The 25,615-nt window shown below is 40.9% G+C and overlaps 1 protein-coding gene across 1 annotated transcript in view; it reads left to right on the forward strand.

Moving 5' to 3' along the window:
* Positions 1-25,615, forward strand: part of mcoln1a (mucolipin TRP cation channel 1a) — a 55,230-nt gene that overhangs the window by 10,871 nt on the left and 18,744 nt on the right. Inside the window, exons 2-5 of the mRNA XM_039770434.1 lie at positions 5,633-5,862; positions 13,606-13,773; positions 23,774-23,930; positions 24,092-24,167. Coding sequence (XP_039626368.1) covers positions 5,633-5,862; positions 13,606-13,773; positions 23,774-23,930; positions 24,092-24,167 — 631 coding nt within the window. The remainder of the gene's footprint in view (positions 1-5,632; positions 5,863-13,605; positions 13,774-23,773; positions 23,931-24,091; positions 24,168-25,615) is intronic.

Genomic DNA, 25,615 nt, shown 5'->3' on the forward strand with positions numbered 1-25,615 from the left:
GCACTGTACTTCCGGATAAGCATTCATTGCTCATCAGCACTCTTGTACACAGCGCTCCCTGCTATGACTAAAGATAAACATCAAACCTGCTTGAGGGTAAAGTCGCATTCTGATTGGACTGAGTTGCCTGTTACATCAGGCTGGATGGCTGACCTTCACGGGACTACAATGCCAATTGCCTCCGAATCACTAAGACTATGCAAATGATGTTTATAACGGAAAATTGACAGAAATGTAATGTAATGTGACATGGCTTTAAGTATGACTAGTCAAACATGGACCTTGTAACTTCTGGGTTCTGATTTGTCCAAAGGTAACCTGAAAATCTCATAATGCCTTCCTAAAAAATGTTTAATGTAATCAGTTAAACCCTTCTTTTAAGTGAAATCAACTTCTTCTTTCAGCTGCTCCCGTTAGGGGTTGACACAGTGGATCATCTTCTTCCATCTCTTTCTGTCCTCGTCATCTTGCTCTGTCACACCCATCACCTGCATGTCCTCTTTCACCACATCCATAAACCTTCTCTTAGGCCTTCCTCTTCCCTGGCAGCTCTATCCTTAGCACCCTTCTCTCATTATACCCCTCATCTCTCCTCTGCACATGTCCAAACCAACTCAATCTCACCTCTCAGGCTTTGTCTCCCAACCATCCAACTTGAGCTGACCCTCTAATGTCCTCATTTCTAATCCTGTCCATCCTGATCACACTCAGTCTTAGCATCTTTAACTCTGCCACCGTCTCCAGCCCATATAACACAGCTGTCCTGTAGACCTTACCTGTCACTCTTGCCGATATCTGTCTGTCACAAATGACTCCTGACACTTTTCTCCACCCTGCCTGCACTCTCTTTTTCACTTCTCTTCCACACTCCCCGTTACTCTGTATTGTTGATCCCAAGTATTTAAAGTCCTCCACCTTCGCCAACTCTACTCCCTCCATCCTCACCATGTCAATGACCTCCCTCTCATTCACACACATGTATTCTGTCTTGGTGGTCCTACTGACCTTCATTCCTCTCCTCTCTAGAGCAGATCTCCACCTCCTCATCCTGCTCCCTACTCTCGCTACAAATCACAATGTCATCAGCAAACATCATCGTTCTTTTTAAGTTAAATGATTTGAAATAATTCTTATAGACACTACAAATAAAAAAAAAAATCACATGGCTTCACCAGCCTGCGTCATTGCTTCACATTTTTATGCGAGGAGGGTGACCGTGAACCCGGGGCTTCTGAGTCAGTAGGCTGCCGCTTAACCTAAAGGGAATTTGTCACCTCCCAGCTGAGCTTGGGACTTTTAAACTGCAAGTGGGATGTTCTCCTAGACATAGTCTGCCACCGTGTATCACTGGCCTCCCTGCCCCTCAGTACAGTATTCCCGTAAAACACATCTATTGGGGTCATCATAGACCACGTCAAATCAGTTACTTTAGAAAGAAGTGAATGGAGTTATGAAACGGGTTAAAACCACAAATGCAGAATATGTGACAAATGAGGCACTTCATGGAAGCAAAACAGTTCATTAATTGAATAAGAAGACTGATGGTCACATTGAGTTAAAGTGGACAACATTAATGTGGGCATAAAGAGAATCCTAAGTGTAACGCCACATCACCCAGACACATTTAGGTCATCTTCAAAACTTGCACTGTAATTACGTGACCCAGTTGACTGGAGTGAAGCCGCCTGACTTGTTTTAGGAATTTCTTCTCTTTGGTGGAGAACTTGCTTTGGGCAATCAAGCTACTGTTTCTTACGATTACAAGTAAATGTTGTTAAATTTGTTTAGACACATTTGACCTTTAGTCCTTACCAAGTCCAAACGATACATCAAAGTGTCTTATTTTTGTTATAAAAATAAATGTGGGTAACACCTGCTCTCCTTTTTATTTGCTAACTTGTGGTGCCAGCTTCCTTGTAATCGTTAATCACGCTTTATGGTGGTGGCACAGGTTAGTGCTCCGGTGTACTTGTTCCGAGTCACGTGTTCATGCACAGTTAAGGCTTTTAAAAAGGAAACTATCACACATGTTCACTAAAAGGAAGAAAGGGAAACCATGAAACCCCTAGTCCCAAAATAAACAAAGCCAAATCCTTTTTATAGTTAAACAATTTAGTAAAGAATTAAAAAAAAAAAAATGAGCAGAAACGAGGTAAAGCAGCAAAGAAATGCAAAAAAAAAAGGTTTTGCCTAATCCTGAAGCAAGCAAAATCAAACCAGTAAACGGTACCTTCAGGCGTAAGCAGGCAATCCAAACATTGAAACAAAAGTCATCATCAAAAAAACAGGAATCCAAAACATCCTTTTTGGACAGACTTGAACTTCTTTTATGGACCTGATCCTTTTGGAAACAGCTTTTTACGGGAGTTATTTTTCATGACCTGGGTTCTTTTTGTAAACTTGAATATCTTGCAAGCAAAAAAATGCAAGTGATAATTTACAAAATAAGGAATTCAAAAAAGTCAGGGTCCAAGCTAAAACATGAAAAATAAATTCCCAAAAAAATCCAAAATCCAAAAAAAAAAAACTGATGGTCCCTTTGCCCAAACTTTTTATGGAAGTGATCTTATCTTTAATAAGTTGATCCTTTTTGAAAACTGAAATGATCCCATTTATCCCATTTTTAATTGACTAGTGTGGAGAAATATAAAAAGAAATTAATAAAATAACCAAAAAATTAATAAAATAATGTCATATAAAAGGAATCTAAACATTTTTGGGGATTGATACAAAACCAAAAAAAGGGATTTTTTTTTTTCTCCTCATGGATTTGATCTTTTTGAAAAGACTGTAAAAGACTTCATACTTTTTTCATACTTGAAAAGGTCTTTGTTTTATTGACTAGTGTTAAGTCAAGCAAAATGACCCCTTTTATTGGCTAACTAAAAATATGACAATATGCAAGCTTTTGAGGCAACTCGGGCCTCATCTCGCCTGAAGACGGGGCCTCAGTTCCCTCGAAAGCTTGCATATTGTCATATTTTTAGTTAGCCAATAAAAGGGGTCATTTTGCTTGACTTCTCATTACATCCATAATGGCTAACGAAGTACAACGCCCTAGTACTATAGACTAGTGTAAAAAAAATATATAAAATGCCATCAATCAGTCAACAGGAATTCAAAAGCAACTGCCAAAACTCCAGTGTCTCTGCCTCTTCTCCTTAAATACATGCTGTGCCAGTACCTCAGCTACATGATCAAGTGGCCCTGCCTCCTTGGGCTCCACGTATAGAAGATAGGGTGGAAAAAAATAAAGCTGCTCTCAATAATATTGACATAATTACATCCATTATCCAACCTGCTATATCCTAACTACAGGGTCACAGGGGTCTGCTGGAGCCAATCCCAGCCAACACAGGGCACAAGGCGGGAAACAAACCCTGGGCAGGGCGCCAGCCCACCAGAAGGTGCGTGCACACACACACACCCACACACCAAACACACTCTGGGGACGATTTAGAATCGCCAATCCGCCTAATCTGCATGTCTTTGGACTGTGGGAGGAAACCTGAGCACCTGAAGGAAACCACAGGGAGAGAACATGCAAACTCCACACAGGGAGAACCCGAGAAGCAAACCCGGGTCTCCTAACTGTGAGGCAGCAGCATTACTCACAAAATGGCAAAATAATTAATAAACATCCCAATAACGCATTAATACACCATTAATTAATACACTATTAATTTTGCTGCATCCTGGGTATGACGTTCCCCTGCATCCATCCCTGCACGCAGGTTCTCCAACTAACAGGGAGAACTTGGGGGTTGGTGGCAGGATTATCACTCCAGCCACCTTAAAAAAACAAAAACGTCACAGTATTCCATTCCATCCATACTAGTGTGGTGCGGAGGTGTCGCCCATTGCACAGATGCACTAGGATCCTAAATTAGGATCCTGAAGTGGTTCATCATGTGGTGGGTGCAGCAACGCCCTGTATCAGTACAGGTTCCCAACACTATCAATTAATACACTATAAGACAGAGTTCATAACACTGCATGAAAAATATTTGAATATGTTACATGATAAAAATATTAAATATACAAAGAACACACTCGAGTTAAGGAAGAAACCCTGGCTGAAATGTCACACCCTAAAATAGCCTTTAGTTTAGAAAGGCACTTTACAAACATCAGGCCGTAAATTGGACATCACTGTAGCTGCTAAGACTTTGGAACTGAAATCACTCGGCTGCTTGCTCAGTCCTCAGGGATGACACTCGTCACCGTCAGATCTGGCACTTTGCGCCACAGCAGGTTTCTCACCCATGACGGTCATCTGCATTATGAATGCGAGGTGTGTGCTGTGCTTTTAAATCTGCTTGAGAATGGAAACTGAATGTTTGCCACATAGAGAAACTCCCAAACTATCAGGCTGGGCCCTGTTGCTCATTAAACAAAGCTCATTTATGGGTAAAACGCTCATTTTCTTTGTTCCTCTTTTTTGGCCACCAGCTTGTGTGCTGCAACTTAGACGTGGATTTGCTGTTCTCCGCGTCAGGCTGGCACTCGTTTATATGTTTGTTTTTTGTTTTTTTTTCCAATGGCTGGGTTGTTGCGCAGTGACTAAGTCACACCAAATTTTCCAAATCCAGCAACATTTTCCAGCCCTGTCTGGGGGGTTTCCCATTGGTCTGAGTCTAAATGAGTGAAACCTTTCCGGTGTGCTGTGACTGTGCCCTGGTTCACCGCCCAGAGGGTTGTTCCAGATACACCACCTCGCTAGACACCTAAACCACCTCCAGTGACTTGCTTTGGTCCAGTTGAGCAGTGTTTCTCCTCATTGAGTTATTATTTTCAGTTTGTTGGATGGTATTGATGAATATCCTGTGGAGATCAGCCCAGCTACACACAGACACAGACTCGCAATGTCCCAAAACACACGCGTTTATTTTGCTCCTTTCTCTTCTCCAGCTCACCCACAGTGCACAAATCCCAACAATGCTCATAGTCTTTTCTTCTTCACTATGTTCTTTCCTTCACTCTTCTCCCGCAAGGTCTGTCGTCTACCTCCCGACTCCGGCTCCCCTAATGGAGTGAGGCAGTCCCTTTTCTATTGTACCTGGATGTGCTCCAGGTGCTCGTTGATGGTCTTCATCCAGCACTTCCTGGTATGGCAGAAGTGCTAGAGTCCAAGGCTTAAATAAATCTAGGCGCCACCTGCTGGTGACCCTGACACCCACCAGGGTGGCTGCCCTCTCGTGTTCCCGGGGAAGATACTGCTCCTCTCCCAGTCCTTCCAGTCTCTGGGCATGCTGGTTAGGCTAGGGACCCAGCCAGCCGCTACAGTCATTATTTTCAAGGCTACATTTTAAACAATATTCTTTATGTCTACCCTTTTGATTCTCTGTGGTTTGGAGGGTCATTTCACCCAGATTTTCTGAATTAGTCAAGCTAAACACACTCCATCACTCAGTTGCTTGCCTTTCAGTAGGATTCGCTTCAAGAACTTGCACTGCAGTGTCTTGCAAAAATTCACAGAGAGCGGCCTCCAGAACGTTCTCTGCAGATTGACTGAGTTAATTAGACTCCTGGCAGTGGTACTTTTTTTTCCTGACATATTCCTCGTCTATTTCTGGCACATTCCTCTTGATTTACCATTAACGATTTGTACTTTTCTTACCTCCTTACACAGAGCGCGAGAGGCTGTTTACTCCTGTGAACAGCTACGGCTCGCAAGCCACCAGCAGCGGCAGCAATGAGGTGCCACCTCTGCCAAAGCTCGAACGTGTGCTGGAGGAGGAAGCTCTTCGCAGGAAGCTAAAGTACTTCTTCATGAGCCCCTGTGACAAGTTCCACGCCAAGGGGCGCAAGCCATTCAAGCTGATTCTGCAGATGGTGAAGATCGTCGTTGTCACGGTGCAGGTTAGTGCTGTTCTGTTTGATGGCGTTGCCGAAGACTAAAATGGGAGGAAAAATATAGAAAAGTATATTCTTAAAGTCGATGATTTGGCTTAAAGCAAGATTTCCCAAACTTTTTTCGGCCACAGACCCCTTTACCAAAAAACCGTCAACCCCCTAGTCATTTACTTTACTTACTCAAATTAATACATTTGTACAGTACTCGATATTAAATATTTCACTAGATATCAAACTTTTCATTTTAATCACTTGTAATTAATGACTGAAAAAGATAAAAGGACTACGGAATATGGCATTATCTTGTGCAGCATTTAATATCGGTAACCTGCACTAAAGTAAATTAAAGCAAAAAATATGAGCAGAGTTTTTTTTACATTTTTGACATTTATGAAATAAATATGTAAATTTAAAATCAATCAATCAATCAATCAATCAACATTTATTTATATAGCACATATTCATACAAAAAAATGTAGCTCAAAGTGCTTTACAAAATGAATAGAAAAATAGAAGACACAATAAAAAATAAACATAAGTAAGGTCCGATGGCCAGGGTGGACAGAAAAAACAAAATAAGTACAAATAGTCCAAGCTGTACTGTCTGCATTTCTTTTTTGGTTCAGTCATATTATTATCTGAAGAAATATAAACTTTTATTAACAAACAATTTTGACAGCCCCTGTGCTAAAAAAAAAAAAAAAAACAATAAAGTATGTACTTACTTGAAACAGAAGATTTTTGTTCAAACTCGAATAAATAAACTGTGTCCTCGGATCTTCTTTTTCGTAGTACTGCTCCTCAATAAATAATTAGATTCAAAGTTCAAATCACAAATAAGTACATGTCACATAAAACGAACCAATTTATAGTGTTTTATGAAAGCATCACCGTACAAGACTGACAGATCCTGCTAATATCGAATATCCGTCGCCTCGTCCCACCGCGATCAAGTGCAGACATGCAACGGTTTTTCGTGTCTGCATTTGCTTTGATACGTTCGATAAGACAATGCGCAGACGTGTTTGTGCTACATGTATTTTCATGCACTCTTATGTGTGACTCTTTTCATGACACATTTTACCTTGGTATGTGTAGTGTTTTTATCAAAAAAGTGTTTTTTTTTTATTATTTTACTTCTTAATTAGGTACCTATTGGAATCATAGATATTTTGAAACAACAAACAGATAGCAGTAGTTAGGGGGGTCTATTTTTGCTGTCGTCGACCCCCAAATTTTTTTATTGAAACTATCGACCCCAGGGGGTCAATATCGACCACTTTGGGAATTCTTGATTTAAAGAGAATCATGAGCATATATGAAAATAAGCGCGTTAGTATAGCAAGGGTTAAATCATTAAAAGGCTTGTGCCTGTATATATTTTTTTTTTATTTTTCTTAGCAAGCTGGAAAGCACCAACATTTCCTGAGTCAAGGTCATGTATGTAGTGAGAGGCTGACAGGCAGAAAAGGCCACAACCCTTCTTTCCAGCTGAAGACTAGAGATAAGGTGGCAGGGACTGGACGGGTTTAAGGTGAGGAGAGGGCCTGTCAGGTGGGCATGATGGATAGAATAGAGTGCTGCGCTCATTAGGCTGGGAAATGTTGGTGGAACTAATTAGAGGCAGGATGCTGGGAGTCAGATAGGGCTGACAGATGAGCTGAGTGACGTGATCTTTTGATGAAAACTGTAATAAAAGTAAGGTATCCCCTTTGCTAATTGCTCGAGTCATCTGATTTTAGTCTGTATGTGCATTGCACAATAACGCTTGATTCTGCTGCCAATCCTGGCACTCCAAGTGCCTTTTTTGGGCAAAGAGTGCCCATCTGTGCTTTGATAACTTTTACCCATTTGTCAGTTTAGAGTTTACATGGGCTCTATGGGTTTTTTTTTTTTTTCCTCCTTTCATAACCTGAATGTATGCTGCTTATGTTAAATAGATATCCTGAAGGCATTGTGGGTGTGTGCATGGACTGGCAGCTCATCCAGAGCTGTTTCCTGCCTCATGCAACCAGTCCTGTCAGTTAAACTCTGACCCAAGCCCACCCCACCCCAAGTCAAGTCAAGTTTGGTGAGCAAGTACTTGTACTGCACGACACCACAAAACAGCTCGGGATCCCGGTTGGCAACCCCCCAGACAGACACAGAAATGACCCTCTATTTGCCACAACCAAATGTTACGTGGGTGGCTTCTTGGTCTGGTCGAGCCACTCGGATCCCCAAAAATGAGGATCCTGTGAGCCGGATCACCCTCTGGGAATCGCGCCACATGGCCGTAGTGCCGTAACTGACGCTCCCTCATAATGCAGGTAATGTGCCTCATTCAGGACTCCATGAGCAACACAAAGTCAAACCAGCGTTGCCCAAGGATTTTCCGGAGAGACACAGTACTGAAGGAGTCCAGTCTTTGTCTCAGGTCACCAGATAGTGCCCATGTCTCACAACCATATAGCAAGACAGGAAACACTAGGACTCTAAAGACTTGGACCTTCGTCCTTTTGCATAGATATCAGGATATCTATCTAAGCCCAGCCCCATGACCTTGAATTGGCTTCAGCAGATTTAATAATTGGAGCATTAGAATAATTGTGATGAGATTGGGCCATTCAGCCCAGGTATGCGGGTCTATTCTATTCATCTAGATTGTCCAAACTACTATCAAGTCAAGATCTGACGGTCCTTTAAGTCTGATTCTTTACCAAAACACTTGATCATTTATTCTATGCTTCTATAGTTACTTTCAGAATTTGAAACACTTTCTGTTTCTGTTTGCTTAAACTGAAAAAAGGGGGAAATTCAGAATATTTCAAATGGGCCTCATTCAGGGAGAAACTACTAGGTTAAAACCTACAAGTGTTGTGCATCAGTTTAAGTAAATTAAACTTTTGAAGTTGAAGCAAACAATTTGCATAGGTGTCCCAGCTTCTGTTGATTACTTTAAAATCCTCTGTAGTACTAGGGTGTTGTACCGTGTTAGTCATTATGGATGTAGTGAGAAGTCAAGCAAAGTGACACCTTTTACTAGCTAACTAAAAAGATTACATTATGCAAGCTTTCGAGGCAAGTCAGCAAACTTTGTGAAAACCAACACTTGTGTCATTCTCAAAACTTTTGGCCACGACTGTACAGGCAAGTGACAGTAAGAAAGCCATTACATAATGGACAAGACAGGGCCTGGACTACTGCAGACTGGGCAAAATCTCCTCTTCACAGCAGAAACTGAGACTTGCTTTTTATGAGTCAGCAAATGTCCCAGAATGACTCAGTGGCGGGCTCAGAACCAGCAACTTTATTCCTTCACTTTTAGGCTACATATTGTTTTGTGAGGTTCACAGAAACCAAGGCCTGCTATTAAGGAACAGAAAACTCTTGACAAGCAAATACATTTTTTTCCTCTCTTGAGTCAGCACTTCTTGATTCTGTTTTAATATTTTCACTACTAACATTTGTTTCCAGTATAGGTCACACTTTTTTCAACTATTTTCACTTAAATCGTTTTATGTTTGACTTGTTAGGTTTTTGTGTGTGTGTGTGTATGAGCTCCCACCCTGGTGCTCAATGCATTCACACTTAACTTGGGGGTTTATGCTGGACGTGGGTTGTAGTCTTGTAGTTACACGCCCCCCACCCCCCCATCTTTTGTGTTTATTCAGTAGTAAGTACTGTATATACTCACGTATAAGTTGGGTCTTGAAACCCGAAAAATCAATCATAAAATCAGACTCCGACTTATGCGGCGCTTAAATTTTTTTTTTTACATCTTCTTGCCTCCTCCAATCTCACATCAGTTTCTCAGGTGCATCGAAGTTTGCAGCAGCGCAGTCACCAATTTTTTTCGTTACTTCAACAACGTTTAATTTAAAACCAGCTTCGTATTTTCTTCTGACCGAATGTTCCATCGTAGAATAGGAATGCTGTTACGATAAAGGTGTATGAGGGTGTGAGATACAAAAAACACAAATCAGTGCAAACGTTTTTTTGAAATAGTTCAGGTATTATCTTGAGAGAGAGAGAGAGAGAGGTTAGGAGCACACGCTGATACAGCGCATTGCCGCACCCACATAGAAAAAAAAAAGGCTGTGTGCTCCGTGGTGACTCTCTCAGGTGGGCGTTAGCATATCATAATTTCTTGGACCAATAGCGTTAGTTTTCTGTATTCGACTTATATGAACAACATTATAAAATACCAGAAATTATACAATAAAATCAAGTCCTGACTTATCCGTGAGTAGATACGGTAAATTTTGTTTCTGTTTTTTTTACATTTTCTTGCCTCCTCCAATCTCGCATCAGTTTCCCGGGTGCATCGAAGTTTGCAGCAGCGCAGTTACCAATTTTTTTTCGCTACTTCAACAACGTTTAATTTAAAACCAGCTTCGTATTTTCTTCTGACCGAATGCTCCTTCGTAGATAAGGAATGCTGTTACGATAAAGGTGTATGAGGGTGTGAGATACAAAAAACACAAATCAGTGCAAACATTTCTTCGAAATAGTTCAGGTATTATCTTGAGAGAGAGAGAGGTTAGGAGCACACGCTGATACAGCGCATTGCCGCACCCACATAGAAAAAAAAAAGGCTGTGTGCTCCGTGGTGACTCTCTCAGGTGGGCGTTAGCATATCATAATTTCTTGGACCAATAGCGTTAGTTTTCTGCATTCGACTTATATGAACGACATTATAAAATACCAGAAATTATACAATAAAATCAAGTCCTAACTTATCCGCGAGTAGATACGGTAAATTTTGTTTTTGTTTTTTTTACATCTTTTTGCCTCCTCCAATCTCGCATCAGTTTCTCGGGTGCATCGAAGTTTGTTGCAGCCGCGCAGTTACCAATTTTTTTCGTTACTTCAACAACGTTTAATTTAAAACCAGCTTCGTATTTTCTTCTGATCGAATGCTCCATCGTAGATAAGGGTTGCTCTTACGATAAAGGTGTATAAGGGTGTGAGATCCAAAAAACACAAATCAGTGCAAATGTTTCTTCGAAATAGTTCAGGTATTACTGTGAGGTCAAGTATGCACAATAGAGAGAGAGAGAGAGAGGGGGGATAGGAGCACACGCTGATACAGCGCATTGCCGCACCCACATAGAAAAAAAAGGCTGTGTGCTCCGTGGTGACTCTCTCAGGTGGGTGTTAGCATATCATAATTTCTTGGACCAATAGCGTTAGTTTTCTGCATTCGACTTATACAAGCGACATTATAAAATACCAGAAATTATACGATAAAATCAAGTCTTGACTTATATATATATATACTCATTTTATTAGTTCATTGTTTTCTTCTTTCAGGGTTAATTCATCTCAGGTGTATTCATTTTGCTAACATTTGAACAAAAAGGTTGTTAAGATGAAAGAAAAAAATCACTTTGCTGTCCCAATATAAGCGAGAGTATTTTTCAGTTTCTTTGCTACACTTTGCCTGATGAAGGGGCCTTAGCTGCCTTGAAAGCTTGCATTTGTAATATATTTAGTTAACCAATAAAAGGTGTCATTTCACCCTACTTTCTCCTGTATCAATCTATGGCTAACACGGTACCACACTCTACTGCAATGCATAAGAAGAGCATCAGCTTCACATAGCTAATTATTAATGAAATATACACGAAAGGATAGTCACCTTGGATAAAGGCTTCTGATAAGTAAAGGAGGAGAAGAAGAAGAAGATGGCTGTCTGTTAGCAAAGGGAATGTTTTTGTAGCTTTCTAAATGCCAGCCAGAAATCCAATAAATACGTTTTGCATTCGCAGCAAATAAGAGACCAATAGAAATCTAAAGTCATTTTTTTATATGTGCACGGACTGGTCTGGGTGGCAACAGTTTAGAATGGAGAGGAAATCTTGAAGTCGCAAAATCAAAATAACAATGTTAGCTTGAATAATAATCGGGAAGATGTGAATAAAATAACTAGCTCAGGACTTGAGCCAAGAATTTTCATCTAGAAACAGTTATTGCATAATCGTCGTCAGCCAGAGGACAATCGACAAGATGTTAATCACAGTAAGGGAACAGAACTATATTTCGTAATCAAAATACTTCGTTTTTTGAAAGGATAATCCACATTGTTGGATGACCAAGAAGTGTATGACACTCACCTCATAGCGTCATAATAATGGTGTCATGTATCCAAGTGTAGCATTCATTCTTGTTAGGGTTACGAAATATCCTTCTGTTTTCTTACAATGATTAACGTTTTGTTGATTTGCTTCTGGTTACGTGTTCTTCATTTAGCTGTGAATATTCTACACTGTTTCTCGACTTCAATTCTTGGTGTCCGCCTTCAGCTTTAGCAAGTCTCAATAAATACGGCAGAACACGTAACGAAACAACATGGCATTGCAGAACAACTTAATTTGTTTTCAACATTGTTAAAAACTTGCTGAAAAAAAGAGATAACTAATGGATTATTAGGGTCTACAAAATCCTGGAAAATATGTTTCAAAAAATTTAAGACATCTAGGAACCATCTTAAACAAAAATGCAAATTGCAAGGCATATATTTGGAATAGCATACTGTGCGTCATAACTTAATAAATGAAAATGGCTATAATGAAATCATCAGATTCAATTTGATTTTTACACTAAATAGCAATGGCTCTGAGTTGCTTGCAGGGTTTTAGTCTCTGGGTAATTTTTCACAATTTCTCAGTTATTGGGATTTTACTTTGATTTGTTCCCATAATATGTCACTAACTTGTGTCTGTTAATGAAGGTTTGATTGCAAAATAAATTAATTTTGTTAAATACAGTGGGGGAAATAAGTATTGAAATCATTAGCATTTTTTTCACTAAATATATTTCCAATAAGGCCATTCACATGAAATTCTCACCAGACATTGGTATTAACTCAATAAATCCACAAATATAAAGAATTCGTGATGCGTAAGGCCATGAATAAAAGTATGTGTAATAAAGCGGAATGACACAGAGAAAAAGTATTGAACACGCTAATTTAATAATTGGTGGATGAGCCTTTGTTTGTAATGCCAGCTTCAAGATGCATCCTCTATGAAGAAACTACTCGCCTGCGTTCAATACTTATTTTCCCAACTGTATATAAATAAATATCATGAAATAAAAGTACCAGCCAAGGCCTGGCCCTCTCCCACCAACCTAACGCCAGCCTTGAGTGATGACAGAATGAAAGCTTGTGTGAACTGAAGGTCTTCATTTATGTCTGCTCGTTTGTTTCCTTTTTTCACCTTTTCAAATGCATTTCCGTTTTCGACACTTATGTTAGTCTTGTTGTGATGGTGGTCTTTTTATCTATGTGCTTTTATCTGTGTTACTTCTGCCTGCTTTAGGATTTTTTCTATATACCGTTTTTACTCGTGTACCACATGCCCTCGTGTAAGACGCGCACCCTAATTTTTACAAAGAAGGTCGCGAAAATCGTTTAGACCCATTTACGACGTGCGTAGACAGACAGACAGAGAGAGAGAGAGAGAGAGAGACAGAGACCACAAGCACAAGAAGTAAACATTACAGAATTACATTTCCTCGTGTATGACACACACCTAATTTTCGGGAAAAAATACGCGTGTGGTACACACGTAAATATGGTATATGCCGTTTTTCCTAAAGTGTTTTATCTGCAATTCCATTGAGGGTGTCTTCCAGGCCAGCGTACCCCTATGACCCTGACCTAGGCAAAAGTAGCACCGGTCATGAAGGAATTGAAGTTTTGAATTGTGGTCTTTGTCCTGTGTGTATAACGCAGTCTTGTTTTGTCTTTCCCCCCCATAGCTGGTGCTCTTTGGTCTCAGTAACCAGATGGTTGTGACATTTAAAGAGGAGAACACCATATCATTCAAGCACCTTTTTCTAAAGAACTACGCAGATGGAGGTGATGACACCTATGCCGTGTACACACAAGCAGACTTCTATGACAGCATGTTTTACGCAGTCGATCAGGTGGGTGATGTTTCATATTTGTTTGTAATTAAGTTAATAAGACGGGCGAGCTTTGTTGAGCCGAATGGCCTGTTCTCCTCTAGATTGTTCTAGTATTTGCATCCATGACCGTTTCCTTCTAGGCATCTTGGATTGGGGAAAAAAAGATGTTGCAGGTTGGCCGTTAAATTCAATTTGTTGTCGCAGCCCCTTATAGAATGAAAAGTACAGGGTTAACACTAATGGTACTGCTGTGTATATACTTAATATACAATTTTTGTGGACAATTTATGGTACAAGTGTGGAACATGATGGCGGCCAACAGGTTGAGATATTCCTGTAAATCATCTTGTACATATGAAGTATGTTTTGTGAATAAATTGTTTCCGCTATTCAAATGTTAACATAATTTTGACTCACCCTGTATTTCTTGCTAAACCCATTTATGCAGAAATATGCAGCAACAGTAAAGTACGGAAAACAGTGACACAGCAGACACAAATTACTAAGCAACCATACAAAATATAAAATATGCAGCTGTGACAAATTAACAATAAACATCTAATATAAACATGCGTCCTATATCAGAACAAGTAACAGTGAAACAATTCAATTAACTGAGCTACGGGTGGTCAGTACCATTTAATCAGACCAATTATGAAGGCAAGTGCTTGCATCCATCTTAGTCCCTGAGAGTGTCCATCCCATAGTTGCTAGCTGAGTAAAAAAAGTCATTTGGATGTTCTCAAAAGTCCTTATTTAATTATTCTCCTTCTTTTTGTAACAGAACAGAGGGCAATGGCCTTCTGGGTATTTTAATCACTGCTATCTGTATGTGTTCATTTGGGCCATATGCCCATCTCAGATATTACGTATGGCCATGGGAAAGTTGGCACCTATCATAAGAGAGGCCCTAATTTTGAGATGCAAAGTTTTATGTGGGGTGCTCCATATATGCAAGAAATAAACACCTCAAACAGACAAATTGTACACTGCTGTGTGTGCCTTTCCATAAAGTAAATAATCAAAGAACAAACAACAAGTGAAGTTAAGAATCTGTGAAATGCGAAATCCACATTTATAGTGTTCAGCAGCTACAATATCTTTATGTGGTTCGAAGACCTGTCTTATGGGCCTTGCACTGCAAATTCTGATCTGGGTCAAATTTTAAGGGTAAGACTGTACTGTAAACTCTTGTAGTCCAGGTCAGATATTTCTTCTTTCCAGTTTATTAGTGATTTGGATCAATCTGACGTAAAAGCATTTAATCAGTCTTGGGGGACAAACGCTGTACTGAATCATATTTCACCATGTCTTGTGCAAAGCTAAATACCACTGCTGGTGCTGTTTGTAGTTTTATTCTGAATCTGTGTGCAATAAATTGAAAATGACAATTTGTATTAAATACTGTGGTGTAGAACAATATACATTCAAAGTAAACGTTCTAGCTCATATAGATAGTTAGATAATATTTTAATTTGTCCCAAAGGGAAATGTAGCATTTGCAAAAGCTAAAGGAATATTATAACAAACATTAACAACAACCATCCTCAAACATACAAACCAAAAAACTCTGACTTTCCTAAAGAGAAGAGGGAAGTCTCCTCCACTACAACCTCCAGCGGGTCCAGAGAGCATCCCGTAAATGAGCCTGCCTTCTTAATCAGCTTGAGGATTCAGTGGGCCTTTCTTGAAGTGATGTTACCAGTCCACCACACAACACTGGCCATCAGAGAGGTGCAGAAAATGCAAAATATGTCACTACCCAAGTTAATGGAACTCCTGAGAAAAAAGAGCCTCTTCTGCTCTCCGTGTCATACGAATCAGCTATCATTGAAAGATAACTCACTTAGTTGCTTTTGATTCAGGTTCATCCGCAGCCTAAACTACCCACTGAGAATTTTCATCTGCAATTAAAGGGATCGTGGTCATTGAGGACGGTCTAGAGCTGGATGAGAAAAATGCCAGACTCAAAACTTAAGCCTATTATGTGATGAAGATGTGCTGATTAATTTTTGAGCCAAATCATGAAAGAGAAAGAGGCACTCTAGATGAACCCTCAAATACCATAATTCTGTAATTAATTATGAATTATTCTCTTCTATTGCTATTGTAATGATCTATTTTACCATCGGAAAGATCAGCATCAGAGAAGTAAATAATTGATGAAACGTTATAGAATATTTGGGATAACTTGGGTAGTAGGGCACAAAGCCTACTAACACTCACGTCCAAATTTTTTAAATTCTTTTTCTTTTATGAAGATTCTTTGTGGGCATTTCTCTCAAGTCAAATGTTTTTTAATGGCTTCCCTTTTCATTAAAAAACAATTATATAGGCACATTTAAAAATAATCTGAACTGAATTTTTGGGGCCTGGGCAGGCCCTACACCTGGCTGTGGAGTTGGGAGGTCAGAATGCCTAGGGTGAGGCCTATACTAGTCAGGCTAGAGAAGGCCCTGGGCTGGTTTTGTGGGTCTATTAGAGGCCTCACAATGGCAGCACACAAACTATGGCAAAAGAAGTTGCTCAAAAAGGCAATCCAAGGTGAACAAGTTCAAATCCATAAAAAAGAGAGCAAAACTCAAGAACACAAGCAATAATCCAAGAAGCCAGACAAAATCAATACTCCCAAGAAACACTGACCGCTCCAAACATTAATGAATAACTGATGGCTCTGCTCCCAGCTTCAGAATTTCAAGAATGAGTTTGGTCCTTCAGGGTGGCCCCCACATCTTGGGGTGTCAACCTCAAAACACAAGGAGCACAAGAGAGCATAGGAGCACAATACATAGATAATAAGTCAAAATAATTTTAACAAAAATTTCTCTCCCCACAGCACAGTAGCTAAGCACAATATAAATCTCAGTCCTTTACTTTCCTTCTCTTCCTCTTTCATTCCGTTCTTCCACCTCCACTCCCTCTCAGGCAAGCTTCGTCCACCACCTCCCGACTCTGGCTTCCCGAATGGAGTGAGGTGGCACCTTTTATTCAGGTGCTGGGAGTGTTCCAGGTGGCTCATCAGTGTTACCTGAAATCACTCCCAGGTTGTGGCGGAAGTCCACTATAGCTCTCTGCTGGTCCCCCTGGCGGCCCCTACAGAACCCAGTAAGGTTGAACCAAACTCCAGTTCCCAGCGTGCCCTGCGGGAATCCATGGTGCCAAAGCTGCCCAGGAGGGCTTCCCTCTAGTGTCCCAGGGGAGGTATTGCCTCACCGATGCTCTGTCCAAGGGTCCTTCCATTCTGTTGGCCACCTGTCACAGCTACTGGGAATGGGAAGGCCTGATCATCCATCTTTGCGCCTTGTTACGGTGACCCTGACCAGGAAGAATTAAATGGAATGGATGATATGTGGTAGAGCACCTGGATCCACTGCAGTTTTCCTATCAGACAAACATTAGTGGAAGATGGAATTATTTACCTGTTCTACACGGCTTGATAAATCTAGCACCACTGTGAGGATTATGAATTCTAATTTCTTCAGTGCCGTCAAGCCATCCCTGTTAAGGGGTCAACTCAGAGACCTGGAGGTGGATGAGTGATGGACTACCTGTCGAGCAGACCACAGTGTGTGAGCCTCAAGGACTGTGTGAGCAATACTGGAGCACCACAAAGAACAGGCCTGTCTGCTCGGCTCTTCACTCTGTACACCTCAGACTATAAATATAACACAAGGTTATGTCACTTGCAGAAATTCTCGGATGATTCTGCATTCATAGGGTGTATCGATAAGAGGGATGAGACAGAGGAGAGGAGAGGAGTCATGTGGAAAGGTTTGTTTCTTGGTGCAGAAAGAATTGTCTTCCAACTTAACATTAGCAAAACCAAGGGAACTGCTTTTTGACATTTGTCACACCAAACAGCCTCTACGTCCAGTCACTGTTCAGGAAATAGATGTAGAGGTTGTGCACTCCTACAGGTACCTGGGGGTCACGTTAATGACAGACTGGACCAGTCTGATAACACAGAGGAACTGTGTAAGACACAACAGAGAAGACTTTATTTAATCTTAGGAGACTGCACTCCTTTAATGTGAGTGGGGACACGCAGTACATGTTCTATTACTCTGATAGCCAGTATGGTGTGCCGAGCTGATAGCATCCCTTAAAGAGGGGTCCACCAAATCAATCAGCTTATTAAAGGGAGACTTGACTACGAGACACACTCTGGGCCACCTGCAGGAAGAGGAGGAGAGAACTAAGACAGAACTGAATGCCATTATGAACAAACACATCAACACTGATGACAGCCACCGAATTGCTCAGCAGAAGTGTGTCAAGAAACAGCTGGGGGGCTACTTTATACCAATGACAATATGCCTTCATAATGCCTCTTTGCGACTGTAACTGCCTAGTCTCATGTTTTCTTTCTCTTTTGCTTTCTTTTTTTTCTGGTGTATATTTGAGAGGGGTTTGTTGTTTGTCATAATATTATTTATTTATGAGTATCTATCTATCTCTATCTCTAATTAAACAGTATCTATCAATCTATCTATCTATCATTAAACAGTATCTATCTATCTATCTATCTATCTATCTATCTATCTATCTATCATTAAACAGTGTCTGTCTGTCTGTCTGTGCCTTCACATTTTGGGTATTTTAGGGCGGTGGGGCACTGGTTAGAAATATTCATAATAAACTTACCGCTATATGGCCTGGGTGTCAGCTGTATATGGTAGGAGGGAGTGCAGCACCAGAAATAGCTCTGCTATGACTGCCCTAGATGTGCAACAAAAATAACAAACCACAAAGCAAACCTGACTTTGAGTTTTGGAAATTTTTTTTTTCTTTTGGCATAAAAAGTCAGGGTACTTTTAACAGTTCCTGGTGATATAAGCAAAATCATATGATGAGCATTTGCAAAAACAGCAACAGAAATCCTGGGATTATGGTCACCTGACTGTGTCATCCTTCTAAAGTACAAACAAGCCAAAGCCTCAATTTTAAGTGGCGTAACACAGCAAAACTAATTCAAGCCAGAACCCGCTCTGCCTGCTAATCAGCATTCTCATATCTGATCTCTCGTACTTGATGGCATGGATTTCCAAGTGTTCTCGTTATCCTTGTATCTTCTTCCTTTTTCTAAACAAGGTAGAACATGGCTAATTGTCTACTAAAGTACTTGTTTTGTTCCAGGGAATCCAGGGAGGAGAGTTAAGATTAGACAGCCTGTGTATGAGCAGGGCCTTACAGAAGAACTGCTGACATGTTGGTGGCCTTCACCTAATTTGACCTGTGATTTTATGCCCTTTGTGGCAAAAGAAGCCCCCTAGAATAAAGATTAAAGAATTGGCTACTGTTCTTTCCCTTGATGCACAGTTAACTAGTCTTTTAAGATGTGTGGCACCACCAGGGGTTGTACCAGCTGCCCTACCCGACACAGACAGGCATTCCACACGTGATTTTTCTTTTTCTTTTTCCCTTGTGGGCTATGTCTATGTCTTCCCCGTTTCCCCACAAGCCACAACACAGTCCCAAAAGCACACAGCACCACAATTCTCTTCCTTTTCTTTCTTTTCTTCTCCTCCAGGCAAGCTTCACACCAAATAGTGTCCACTGACCCATTATATAAGGCTCCCGGAAGTACTCCAGGTGCTCAGTGATGGACTTCCGGCAGCACTTCCAGGTGTGCTCCAGGGCTCAGCATCTGCTGCTGCACCCCCTAGCAGTGCTCACAGACCCCAACAGGGTTGTATCAAACTCCAACTCCCATGGAGCCCTGCGGGAGTCTGAGGCACTGCTGACATCCAGGGTGGCTGCCACCTAACATTCTGGGCAAGGTCATGTTCTGGTCACATGTCCTCCCCTGCTCCTTATGGCATGGAGGCATCCCGGCCGTCCACGACACATGTTTACAAAAGTTTTAAGAGGAAGAAACAAATATGACGCTAGGTGAAAAATTACAGCTGGAAGCTGAACTAAATCTGTGCGGGAAATGAGTAGATGCTGGGCAACCTGGAGTTGAGCAAGGCAGTTTCTGTGAGATTGTAAAGTTCTGGTGCTTGCTCAGTAGCAGATGTCGGGTTCACACTTGAAGATGCTCTTCATTATTATGTGTAGTTATTACTTCATTGGATTGTCTATGATAGATAGATAGATAGATACTTTATTAATCCCCAAGGAGAAATTCACATACTCCAGCAGCAGCATACTGATAAAAAACAATATTAATTAAAGAGCAATAAAAGCACAGTGCAAGTTAAAAAATGCAAGGTGGAGAGTGTGAGGAAGGTATAACAGACAATAACTTTGTATAATGTTAACGTTTACCCCCCTGGGTGGAATTGAAGAGTCGCATAGTGTGGGGTCTCCTCAGTCTGTCAGTGGAGCAGGATGGTGACAGCAGTCTGTTACTGAAGCTGCTCCTCTGTCTGGAGATGATCCTGTTCAGTGGATGCAGTGGATTCTCCATGATTGACAGGAGTCTGCTCAGCGCCCATCGCTCTGCCACGAATGTCAAACTGTCCATCTCCATGCCTACAGTAGAGCCTGCCTTTCTCACCAGTTTGTCCAGGCGTGAGGCGTCCCTCTTCTTTATGCTGCCTCCCCAGCACACCACCGCGTAGAAGAGGGCGCTCACCACAACCGTCTGGTAGAACATCTGCAGCATCTTATTGCAGATGTTGAAGGACGGCAGCCTTCTAAGGACGTATAGTCGGCTCTGTCCTCTCTTGCACAGAGCATCAGTATTGGCAGTCCAGTCCAATTTATCATCCAGCTGCACTCCCAGGTATTTATAGGTCTGCACCCTCTGCACAGTCACCTCTGATGATCACGGGGTCCATGAGGGGCCTGGTCCTCCTACAATCCACCACCAGCTCCTTGGTTTTGCTGGTGTTAAGTTGTAAGTGGTTTGAGTCGCACCATTTAACAAAGTCCTTGATTAGGTTCCTGTACTCCTCCTCCTGCCCACTCCTGATGCAGCCCACGATAGCAGTGTTGTCAGTGAACTTTTGCACGTGGCAGGACTCTTGAGTTGTACTGGAAGATTTTTCCTCCCATATTACTAAAGATGTCCAGTTTATCATAATTGAAAAATTGAATTTTTTTTCCAAACATTCCTTGGCCTATAAACATGAAGTAAGGCTTTCTGGGCCCAGATTTATGTCTCGTGTTTCTATGCACTGGTTTTGTTCATTTTTTGTGGGTTCCCCTGATTGAATATTTAAAATTTATGCGTCTAACTGGTGATTTCAGAATGCAAGGATTTCAAAAATAAAATGTTTGTTGTAGGGCACTCTGGAAAAGATAAAAGTACTTAGTGTTTTGACACATTATACTGGTATCTGCAGAGTCATCACAATTTTTAATTATACTGTGAGATGGATTACTAACCATGAGGCTCATTGCAACGAGGAGTGCAGCAAATACACATAGTCACCCTATTGGTATTTTCAAGTAGTTCTGTACTAAATTACTGTATTAGCTGTAACAGAATTGGGTTGCATACTTTTCTGCAGATCCCTCATTTATGGGTCTGTGACAAGCCATTAATACCCACTGAACAATCACAGTGGCTGCAGGATTTAAATTCTGAAGGTTGAAATCTAAATTATGCCCTAAAATTTTGTTGTAATCTTACAGACGTTCAGTCAATTTGGCCTTTATGAAGATGGTTTTAACAGGACTGTACAATCAGCCAGGGTTTCTTCTGCAACAACAACATTTATTTCTATAGCACGTTGTCATACAAATGATGAAGCTCAAAGTGCTTTACAGGATGAAAAGAGAAAAGAAATATATAAAAGTAAAATTAGGCTATACTAATTAACAAAGAATAAAAATAAGGTCGGATGGCCAGAAAGGACAGAAAAAAACAAACCAAAAAAAATAGCTGGAGAAAAAACAAAATCTGCAGGGGTTCTGAGCCCACGAGACCGCCAAGCCCCCTCTAAGCATTGTACCTAACATCAATTTTCAGGCTCCACGTGGAAGAATAAGATGATGACGGTCACCTGGACCTCTGGCCTTCAATCCATCAATGTAGGGACTTCACGGTGCTTTGATCAGGTGGTGGGGGCGCAGATCGCCACCACAGAAAACTGGAAAAAGAACAGCAGAGAAAGTAGGGGTTAGAACAGATTAAGGAGCCACAAAAAAAAATATCTAAATGCACATACAGAATATCAGGGTTAAACTAAAATGAAGCTATGAGAAAGCCATGTTCAAATAATGAGTTTTTAGCAGTGCTCCACTGTATTAGCCTCGAGAATTTCTATCGGTAAACTCGTATTCCAGATTTTAGGTGTATAACAGCAGACGGCCTCCTCGTTACTTCTTTTAAGTTTAGCTCTTAGAATTATAAGCAGACCCTCATATGAAGATCTAAGATTACAGTCGGGGGCGGACTGGCCATTAGGGCATTTGGCCAATGCCTGGTGGGCCGCAAACTCTGGTCTGGTCATGGGCCGGCTGTTTCATTAAATATATTTGATGTACTGATTACTGTTTGACATTAAAATTATTTTTCTAAACTGCTAAACATTATCTGTCCGGTACTGCCATTTCTATAGTCCTATATACCGTATTATGTCATCAAGTTGTTTTAGTTGTCAGTACACAACGTTGCAGCGAAAAAATTGGTCAAAACTGCCTTTTGCCGATTTCTATTTCGGTTAGCATATACATTATTGCAATTTATTTTAACTCATATTTAGTGTTTAAATTCTCTGGTACTAATAATTAGTTTAGATTATGTATTATGCATTTTATTCTTCTTTGGTCGTCTGCGTGAGTGATAATTCGTGGTTTTCAGCTGCGATTATTAGTATGATGAAATAAAGTTATAAAGCACAGGATAGGAATTTTGCATATAAGGACAGAACATTAATAGTTTATCGTTAAGTTAATGGAACATTTCAATCATGTGAGGTTTTCATTATAATCTCGGTTATCATTTATTCCATTGTAAATGAGCAGCTACTAGGGTACTGGCACTTGGACATGACATTGACATTTGACATGTACTCTAATAACGTGTAAGCCGTGTTACTAAATTTTTATTTTTCATTACATTTTATTTCTAAGCATGTCGTCAAATATTAAGTTGAGTCTAAAAAACAGTGTACAGATTAAGTTTGGCAACAGTTTAGGTAGAGTGCATATCATAGGTTCAGACCAAGTGGCGAGCCGGGCACTCATCACAAATTTTAAGAAAATTACAATGAATTGTGGGCCGAGTAGGTTGACCTCGTCACCTCACTTGTTGAAGGGTGCACCAGGAGGTTTTGAGACCCAGTCCGCTCCTGGTTACGATTTGGAGTGTAAGGTGAAAGGCATTTCAAAATATAGGATGGAGCGAGATGATTTAAGGCTTTGTAAACCATAACCGGTATTTTAAAGTCAATACTAAATGGCACGGGTATCCATCTACTGTATATGTTTGCTTTTTTTTTTTTTTTGTCCTTTTTTTCCCCCCAGTTTCCAAAAATATGCAAGGTAGGTTGATCAGTGACTCTAAATTGGCCTGCCATGAGCGTGACTCACACAGAATCGGTTCCTGTTTTGCACCCAGGAGCATAGGAACTGTCACCCTGCAACTGTGAATTGAACAAAGATAGCTTTGTGCTGAGTCTCCTCGGTTTTAATCGGACCACTTCCCTTTTTTTTTTTTTTTCAGGTTACTGTAAGCAGCTAGCTCTGTGAATAATAAAAGTGCTAATTAATGTCTGTCACTTTGCACGTGTCTGGTAAAACCTGCTAAAACAGAATCTTTGCAACAATACAGAACTGCATGAGTAGCATTTCCCATTTCACTTTTTCCCTTATGGTTTACTGTGCCTTGTGCCAGATATTCAGTATCCTAGTGTGGCCTTTTCTGTCGATTTTCACCACAAGAATGCCATTCTCTGTGTCAAAATATGATTAAAAAGCAAACAAAAGTGCAGGATCGCATCTGGTTACTAAGAATGGGCAGCACCATAAAATGGCCCAGTCCCTCACTGTATTTCATAGATACAAAATTCTCCAACTGTCTTCTCTGTTTCTTTTAACTGCTTTATTTTTTTCTTTATTTTAGTTTTTGGCACTCCCAAATACCACAGTCGGCCGCTATGCCTATGTGCATAGTAAACATGCCAATGAAAGTACCCTCATTCTGTGCCAGCAATATTACAAGAAAGGAAGCATTGACCCTGGAAACGACACCTTCGACATTGATCCCCACGTGAAGACAGGTGCATCTTGGGGGATTCTGATTTGTGACTGTTTGCTGTTTGAGAGAGGTGTAATGTGCTGGGCTTAATGCTGATAGTGCATCTTACCTTCATGTGGGTAAGGCTATTAGTGGATAATAGGAAGAATTTGAGATGGCTAACAACTGAGTCTTGTCTTACAGAATGCATTGGAGTGAACCCCAGGTCAAGGTCCGAAGATGACTACGACTATAGGAACTTCACTCTTAAATTTCACAAGTGAGTATACTGCCTCCTTCCACTGATGCGTTAGGTTTTGTTATCTTTCATAAATGCTGATGTGTTACTTTCTGTGCTGGTGTAAACCAGTGGACCATCACATCAGATATAAATGCCACAGCGTGTCCATAGCAGTAAAGTCTTGACGAGTTCTTCTTCTTTCAGCTGCTCTTATTAGGGGTCACCACAGCAGATCATCTTTTCCCATCTCTTTCTGTCCTTGTCATCTCGCTCTGTTACACCCGTCACCTGCATTTCCTCTCTCACCACATCCATAAACCTCCTCTTAGGCCTTCCTCTTCTCCTCTTGCCTGGCAGCTCTATCCTTGGCACCCTTCTCCCAATATACCCCTCATCTTTCCTCTGCACATGTCCAAACCAACACACTCTCGCCTGTCTGACTTTGTCTCCCATCCTGAGCTGATTTTCTATGTCTTCATTTCTAATCCTAACCATCCTCATCACACCCAATGCCAGTCTTAATATCTTTAACTCTGCCACCTCCAGTTCTGTCTCCTGTGCCACCGTCTCCAACCCATATAACACAGCTGGTCTCGCTACCATCCTGAAGACCTTCCCTTTCACTCTTTCTGATACCCGTCTGTCACAAATCACTCCTGACACTCTTCTCCACCCACTCCACCCTGCCTGCACTCTCTTCTTCACTTCTCTTCCACAATCCCCATTACTCTGTACTGTTGGTCTCAAGTATTTAAACTCATCCACCTTCGCCAGCTCTACTCCCTGCATCCTCACCATTCCACTGACCTCCCTCTCATTTACACACTTGTATTCTGTCTTGGTGGTCCTACTGATCTTCATTCCTCTCCTCTCCAGAGCATATCTCCACCTCTACAGGGTCTCCTCAACCTGCTCCCTACTCTCGCTACAGATCACAATGTCATCCGCAAACATCACAGTCCACAGGGACTCCTGTCTAGTTTTGTCTGTCAGGCTGTCCATCACCATTGCAAAGTAAAGCCTTGACTAAATGGACTAATTGAAGGAACCACTGAAGTCTGATTAATAGACCAAAGGGTCTCAAACTTGGAGCCACGACCTAGTGAAATTGGGGTCACCAATCGTTCGTTCCTATTTTGTTAGTAACTTTATTTGAAACATGCATATGTTTTACTCCCTCAGATGTCTGATAGCGTGCAAATGTGCTCAGCACCACTTGTTCTGAGCCATCTATGAGTGGGCTAGCGATTTAGAATCATTATATTTTAGATGTTCTATATGGTAAGCTGAATTAACATTTAGAGGTATATCAAAGTGCATTTAAGATATCTCAAATATGAAAAAAATCATTTTAAGATATATCAAACACATTTCAAGATATACGATGTATCTTAAAATAAGCTGCCGTGCAATTCGAGATATCTCAGAATACGTCTGTAGGCATTTTTTGATATCTGAAATGCAATTCAAGATATTTCAACGTGACT

Source organism: Polypterus senegalus, chromosome 12, assembly GCF_016835505.1.
Source record: "Polypterus senegalus isolate Bchr_013 chromosome 12, ASM1683550v1, whole genome shotgun sequence".
NCBI classification, from domain to species: Eukaryota; Metazoa; Chordata; class Cladistia; order Polypteriformes; family Polypteridae; genus Polypterus; species Polypterus senegalus.